We start from the raw sequence: 8,285 nt of genomic DNA on the forward strand, positions 1-8,285 counted from the left end.
TCATGTGTTGCTATACATATACATATACATATACATAAACATATACAAAATGTAACATAAAAATGCCTTTTCTTTCTTTCTTTCTTTCTTTTTAGAGGGAGAGAGAGTGCTGTGCATGCATGTGATCTTGCATGCAGGGTGGGGAGGCTTGAGGGGGAAAGGGATGAGAGAGAGGGAGAGAGAATTGCAAGCAAGCTCCACATTCAGCATGGAGCCCAATGTGGGGTTTGTGTGTGCAAACAGGTTTCATGAGGTGACACCAAACTTTGTATGATAAACTGATACTTTCTATTCTATTCTTTTTTCTGTTCCATACTTTGAACAAATGCAGATAGCAACCTAGTAAGTTGCTAGGTTGACCTTACTAATGAGGCATGAATGTTGCAATGTTTGAAAAACATTGGACTAAGCGTTATATGGGTTTTCATCTAATAGTAAAATAGAAAGGCATCATTTCTTTATTTCTCTATTCTTTCTTATACCTTTAAAGTCTCCTCTTGGTAAGATTATTTTAATACATATGCAGGAGATGCTAATAGAATATAAAATTACAATTTAAAATAGTAAAGTCAGTTAGCTAATCAACTATATTCTTTTGAAATTCAAATATTTTGTACTGTAAATAAGCAAACATGTAAAACCTAGTTTCATAATGTTACTAAAAAATTCTTCAGAATATCTACCCAGAAACATTTTACTGGTTAGTTTTTTGTTTCTATTTCCCCAGGCACATCTGGACGCAGGGAGAAAGAGATGAAGGAGGGTGTCAAGTAACGACCAGAAACTGATCTCTTTCCTTCCAAACACATACTTAGGAACTGACATCATAACCCTATGGCATGAAATACAGATGGAAAAGTAACTGGATTCAAGTCAGGAAATTTAACCTTTATCAGATAAAGACAGGAAAGACTTCAGCAGAGAAACTCACACCTGCTGTGAACTAGAAATCACCAACCGAATATTGTCATTATTGCTTTGAAAATAACTTCTGCTAGAGGAATAAAATAGGATGAGGGCCAATGATTAAGCTTCCACTGGGGCTTTTTCCTGAGACTGTTTTCTGTGGAAAATACAAAAAATAAGGTGACATCTGAAAACAAAGCATCCCACACCTTCTATTTCCAGGTGGGCAGCCCCCTAGGACTCAGACTGCCTAGAGGGTTAGCCCACTGGCTGGCAGTTGTCTGCACAACCCCCACATCAGTCCCTCCCTGAACAGTCCTACAAAGCCACCCTCAACAATTCATGACAGCCAATTCACTCACGTCCTGCCCAATGGGAAACTGAAACAGGCTCCAAAACGGTAATTTGAGTGTGCCTTATGGCTTCCTGGGTCCGTCATCTGATTGCTGGTTAGAATATCTGACTATTAGTCAGACCGATGAGTTCACCCAGCAAAGGGCAGGAGCACAGTAGTCAGCAGCCAGGCTTGGCCAAAGACAGAAAGTGAATGCTCCCTTGTCTGTGATTTCAGCCCTGTCTGGACCAGACAGAAGCCAAAGTAATGATTATCACCCAGGGAGGCAGATCAGGCAGATCGAAGAGTTGGAGTTTGCCATCTCAGGGTTCCCTTCTCTTTTTGTCAAATATCTTTTCTTGTGTTATCTTTCTTTTTATTTATTTATTTATTTGAGGGGAGAGAGAGAGAGAGAGAGCACACGCATGAGCAGGAGGAGGGACAGAGGGAGAAGCAGACTCCCCACTGAGCAGGGAGCCTGATGCGGGGCTCGATCCCAGGACCCTGAGATCATGACCTGAGCCTAAGGCAGATGCTTAACCACCTGAGCCCCCCAGGTGTCCTGTGTTGCCTTTCTTTATCAGCTTCTTTTTCTCTCCAGTTTGCTTCTTTCCTTTCCTCATCTTTCTTTTATTTTACCTGTACTTTATCTTTCTGAAAACCTTCTTTTAAAATTAAAATTTAACTTTAATATCCTTTCTGCCAGATTATTTGGGTTGCTCTTGGTTCTTACTGCACTTGCTATTGCCTTACAAGCTAGTGTGGTATTAGTGGGGCTGCTTTAGTCATTACAGAGCTATGTCTTACTTTGCACATTGTTACAAAGATTTCCATAATATTTTCAGTAGGCCCCACCAGCATGTATGTTATCTAAGACACAGCCAGTTTATTCATGCAGCAAATTAAACTTGTATTTATAGTTGATTAGAGCCAGAAGACATCCCAAAGATTATCAAATCCAATTCCTTAATTTTACAGATGAGAAAACTGTGGCCCAAATTGTTCAAGTGACTCGCTTCAAATCCTAATCTAATATTCAGTGTGGTTCGTGCCAAATATATGAGGCAGATAAAACTACAGAAGTATGGAAAATTGTGTGCACACTGTAATTTCTTAAAAAGCCAATTTTGGTCATTGGATGTTAAACACCTGGACAAAGTCTAGTGAATACTTCAGCTGTTTAACATAAACTATTGTAATTGCTGGGGATTCAATTTCCCATGTGCTTGAGCTGGATAATAAACTGTCTCCTGGAATGGGGCCCTCAGGAGAGAAAAGTGCATGAATCACTCACACTCAGGATTCTGGAGAAATCTAAAGCCATACTACCCAAACACAGAACTTAAACTGCCAGAGAACAGCAGTTTTGCATAAAATATAGTGTCCAGGTACTCTGAGAAGAAATAAATGAGAAACTGGGAAGGGATTCTGAGTGGAAGTTTTTAATAAATTAATTATAATATATAAATTATTTATTTATTTATTTATGGGGTGGGGGCTTTAAAAGATAAGCATCTAGGGAATCTTTCTCTAATTTCTTAAAATTAGCTTTCAGTCTCATAAGTAACTTTTTATTTTGATAGAATTTTAAACTTGAAAAGTTGTAAGAACTAGCTCCCAAATTCTTTTTACCTAGATTTACTACTTACTTGTATTTTGCCCTCATTGCTTTATCTCTGTCTCTTTTTCTAACTTACTCATTCACTTATTATCTGAACCAAGTGAGAATATTTTAGAGACATGGCATGTCTTTACCCCTAAAAATATCAATGTATCATTCCTAAGAATAAAAACATTCTCTTACAGAACACTTACAATTATGTTAATTAGAAAATTTAACATTGATACAATACTGTGGTCTAATTATTATTTTTAATAAGGAAGGCATTGAAGTCACTATACTCTTTTCTAAATTAGCTTTCATTATGTGCCACGGGTTTAGGGATGAAGTATTCTCATAGTACTATTTTGTAATGGACTGAGTGAAACCAAGTATACAATGTTGTTCTGTTACCTGCCGATGCATCAATTGCTTCATAGTTTATTAAAAAGCCTTCATAAGCAATGTCAGAGTCAGCCACAAATATAAGCATTAATGAGTTGGTACTACTGGTAAGAGAGGGCGGGATTGATTTTCCACAATATCTGTTTGAAACCAAGAAAGAACACAGATTTAAAAACTTTTAGTATACTTGAAATGATGTACCAAAAATTAGGACATGTAAAGATAAAAATAAAAAATAATACCCCCTATTAACCTTTAAAAACAAATATATTTCAAGCACAAAACATTTACAAAGTTGCTGAAGATCATCCTATTCATGGTTACTTCCCTGAAATGGTTATATGTGTGTACCTAGCTGTGTGGCTTTTCATACATAAGAAGTTTAATCAAACAAGAAATTGTAAGCTATACTAAGTCACTGTATAGCATATTAATGAACTTATTAATAAAAATGTGTAAACTTACACAATAAAGGGAAAGCATATACCATAAACTCATAGAGCACAAACTCTAGAGTCAACTCCATCACTTGGAGGCATTATGACTTTATATTTTTAAAATATTTTATCTATTTACTTATTTGACACAGAGAGAGTACAAGCAGGGGGAGCAGCAGAGGGAGAGGGAGAAGCAGGCTCCCCACTGAGCAGAGAGCCCAATGTGGGGCTTGATCCCAGAATCCTGGGATCATGACCTGAGCTGAAGGCAGATGTTTAACCAACTGAGCCACCCAGGCACTCTGGAGGCATTATGACTTTAAGCAGATCACTCAACCTTGATGCCTCAGTTTTCCCATCTCTAAAATGGGTATCATTATAGCACCGACTTCATAGAGTTGTTTTGAGAATTTTATGAGTTCATATACTGTGTATAAGAGGCTGAGAACAGTGCCTAGAATAGGGAGCCCTATAGAGGTGGACTCTATTATCTTTAAACAGCTGGCCTATGCAGAAGTAAAAGTTTGGTTACCAAGCCATGTTAAATTTTTGCTAAATAGAACTAATTTTACTCAGAAGAAGAAAGTTTTAAAAATAAAAGATTAGGAGTAAGAGAAAAAATAAAGAGGGAGAATAATACTAGGAGATGAAATAAAGTTAAGAAAATAATGAATAAAGGGAAAATGTTTAAAATGGATGAAAAAAGAAAATGAAATCAAGAAGAAATAAAGAAATCAAGAGATTTCCATTTCCAACAAAGATGTAATAACGGGCTCGATATAACCTTTCACCTGAAACAACTGAAAATCTGGTCTGGACAAAAAGATATAAATCAGTGGATCTCAAGACACTGGATATCAAGCAATGAAGGACAGTGATTCTTAAGAGACAATAAATAAGTGAGTTTGAAAGCAAAACCAGAAATGATCAAGCTGTTGCCAAGAACTTTAATGCATTTCTAAAACAAAGTTCAACATATGTGGAATTTAAGAAACAAATGAGCAAAGGAGAAAAGAGAGAGAGAGGGGGAGAGAGACAAACTAAGAAACAGACTCTTAATTATAACAAACAAACTGATGATTACCAGAAGGGAGGGGGAGCAGGCGGATGTATTAAACAGGTGATGGGAATTAAGAAGTGCACTTGTGATGAGCACCGGGTGTTATATGGAAGGGTTGAATCACTATACTGTACAACTGAAACTAATATTACACTGTATCTTTACTAACTGGAAATTAAATTTAAAAAAACCCACAAAGCTCAGAAACACATACAGAAATGCAGTAATGTCCACTGCACAAAAACACAAAATTGAAAATGTCTGGCATCCTATCAAATATTACCAGGCATGAAAAGGAGAAAAGTAGAACCCATAATGAGAAGAAAAACCGATCAATCAGAACACACCAAGAAATGACACAGATGACTGAATTAGCAGATAAAAACATTAAAACAGTCATAACTGTATCCCAGAGAATAAATAAGCTAAAGGAAAAAATTAATGTGCAAAGTAGAGACATGGAAGATATAAAAGATGATTCAAATTGAACTTCCAGAAATGAAAACTGTAATATCTAAGATGAAAAATACACTTGGTAGGATTTATAGCAGAATAGACATTGCAGAAAAAAAGATTAGTGCACTCAAATACACAGCAATAGAAACTTTCCAAAATGAAACACACAGAGAACAAAAAACTCAAAATCAAATGAGCAGAGTTCTTCAGTGAGCTGTGGGACAATATCAAGTGGCCTAAGATACTTGTAATCAGAGTCCCCAAAGGGGAGAAGAGACAGATAAATTATTCCAAGAAATAACGACCAAAAAATTTTCAATTTGATGAAACTATAAACCCTCAGATCCAAGAAGCTCAACAACACCAACAAAAAATTATGCTAAGAAAAGCCAGACAAAAAAAGAGTACATACAATATAATCCCATTTTTATACAATTCTAGAATATACAAATTAATTTACAGTGATAGAAAAGGTTGGTGGTTTCCTGGGGATGGGGATGAGGGACAGAAGTGAGGAATTATAGGAGTAATAGACATGTACATTATCTTGATTTTGGTAATGCTTTCATGGGTATACATATATGTCGAAACTTAATTACTGAAGACCAATTTCTACTGATGTAGAAATGGTCATTGAGGAGTGGGTTGATCTCAACTTGTTTTTATAACACAACATGGTAGATTTTAACATCCTTCACTGCAGTAGGAAAGCAAGAAAGCAGGTAGTATTTTTTAGTTAAAATACATATATATATTTTTACCTCCCAAGAGATGTCTCAGAACCAGTGTCATAAACTTCCAAATAGTCATTTGTGCAATTGTAATGAAACTCCAGATGAAATACCCTGAATATCAGATGAATCAGGTGGCCAGGTTGGACTAATATATGCCAGGTACAATTGATGCCATGAGGGTAGATATTTGGATGGCCAGGACTTTGAATGATTCCTGTTGACTCTGTCAGAATTTTTCCACATGCTGTTGAAATAAAAATAATAATCATTATTAGAGTAACTAACCAACAAACTACCTGGAATTCAAAATAAAATAATCTGATCATAACCTCTTAGAAGCTGAAAAAGAAACATGTTCCTCATATGCCACTTAAGAAAACCTAGTTTTCCTCTTATTAATAGAAATCAGTTAACTATTGATATATACTGATTAGGAAATATATTTTTTCTTTGCCTTTGAATGTACTTTAAAATTTTTATAATGTCGATAACTACGCATCTATAGTATAGATGAATTTTCTATAATAATTTATTTCTGCTGTTCACTTTTTCGGCCCAAATGCAAAGCAGGAGAAAATGTCAGTATCTTACCCAAGTCTGCAGAACTGAATTTAGCCATGAAACCACGATTTTCAGTAGAAGAACTTTTCACAAATATGACATAAAGAAAATTGTACACAGATGTTATAAATGAAGGTATGTCTGTGCCACAATATTTCTTATTTTCAGGAGAACCCAAAATGGAACTGCTACCAATCTAAGTAAAAAAAAAAAATTTTTTAAGTATATTCAAGTTTATTTTGTTAGATATTATTTTGAAAAACTGCTTTTGTTTAATTTAAATTCAATTAATTAACATATAATGTATTGTTTGTTTCAGGGGTACAGGTCTGTGATTCATCTGTCTTATATAATACCCAGTGCAACTGTTCTTAAGAATAATTATTTCTGAAAGATTTTATTAATGTCATAAAAATAAATTTTAGTCACCCCCTAAAGAAACTCCATACCTATTAGCAGTTATTCCCCATTTCCCTCAAACCCCAGGCTCAGATTATCCATGCTGGACATTCAAATAAATAAAATCACACACTACATGGTCTTGTGGGACTAGCTGCTTTCATTTAACCTGTTTTCAAAATTCATCCATGTAACGTGTCGTTTCTTCATTCCTTTTTAATGCCATATAATATTCCACTGTATGGATATACCACTTTTTAATAATCCATCCATCAGTTGATGGATATTTATATTGTTTCTACTTTTTGGCTACCAAGAATAATGATTGTAGTCATTTATGTACAAGTTTTTGTGTGGACACATATTTTCATTTCCTTTGGACATACACATAGGAATGGAATTGCTGGGTCAAATGACAAATGGTAATCGTTGGATCAAATGTTTAACTTCTTGTGGAATTTGCAACTGTGTTCTGAAGTAGCTGTACCATTTTATATGCTCACTAGCAGTGTATAAGTGTAAGAAGTTTCCAATTTTTCTATGTCCTTGCCAACACTTGCTATGTTGTGACTTCTGAATTATAGCCATCCCAGAGCTTGTGAAGCAGTATCTCATTATGGTTTGATTTGTATTCTCTGAAGATTAGTGATATTCAGCATCTTTTCATGTGCTTATTGGCTATTTGTGTATATTCTTTGAGGAAATATGTATTTAGATTCTTTGCCCACTTTAAAAATTAGATTGTTTTTAATTTTGATGAAGTCCAATTTTCTATTTTTTCTTTTGTTGTTTTGCTCCTTGTGTCATATCTAGGAAGGCTTTGCCTAACCTAAGTCACAAATGCTCCTATGTTTTCTTCTAAAAGTTTCACTGTTTCAGCTCCCACTCTTAGGTCTATGATCCATTTTTAATTAATTTCTGTGTGTGGTGTAAGGAAAGGGCCTACTTTCACAATTTTGCACAATTTTCCCTTCTATTCCTAGTTTGTTGAGTGTTTTTATCATGAAAAGACGTTGGATTTTGGCAAAATGCTTTTTTTACGTCTATTGAGGTAATCATGTGGGAGATTTTTTTCCTTTATTTTATTTTACTATTTTTTTCATCCAATGTTTTAATGGGGAAAATTATATTTATACCCACCAAATTCAATTTTTGGCAAAATGATTTCAGAAAAAATAAGAAATTATGTTATAAATACAATTGGTGAAATCGTGTAGAGATTTTGAAAATCTTTTTTTTCCTTTTTTTAATTTTTAATTATTAATTTTTATTTTATGTTAGTTACTATACAGTACATCATTAGTTTTCTATGTAGTGTTTCATGATTCATAGTTTGCGGACAACACCCAGTGCTCCATGCAATAGTGCCCTCCTTAATATCCATCACCAGGCT

At 34.8% G+C, this 8,285-nt stretch overlaps 1 protein-coding gene across 1 annotated transcript in view; it reads right to left on the reverse strand.

Annotated features, from left to right (window-relative positions):
• Positions 1–8,285, reverse strand: part of CUBN (cubilin) — a 264,084-nt gene that overhangs the window by 204,395 nt on the left and 51,404 nt on the right. The window contains exons 18-20 of the mRNA XM_081818905.1: positions 6,524–6,689; positions 5,960–6,176; positions 3,255–3,385 (exon numbers count right to left, since the gene is read on the reverse strand). Of these exons, the coding sequence (XP_081675031.1) occupies positions 3,255–3,385; positions 5,960–6,176; positions 6,524–6,689 (514 nt within the window). The remainder of the gene's footprint in view (positions 1–3,254; positions 3,386–5,959; positions 6,177–6,523; positions 6,690–8,285) is intronic.

Source organism: Leptonychotes weddellii, chromosome 5 (assembly GCF_054177405.1).
Source record: "Leptonychotes weddellii isolate Sample4059 chromosome 5, ASM5417740v2, whole genome shotgun sequence".
In the NCBI taxonomy this organism is placed as follows: domain Eukaryota; kingdom Metazoa; phylum Chordata; class Mammalia; order Carnivora; family Phocidae; genus Leptonychotes; species Leptonychotes weddellii.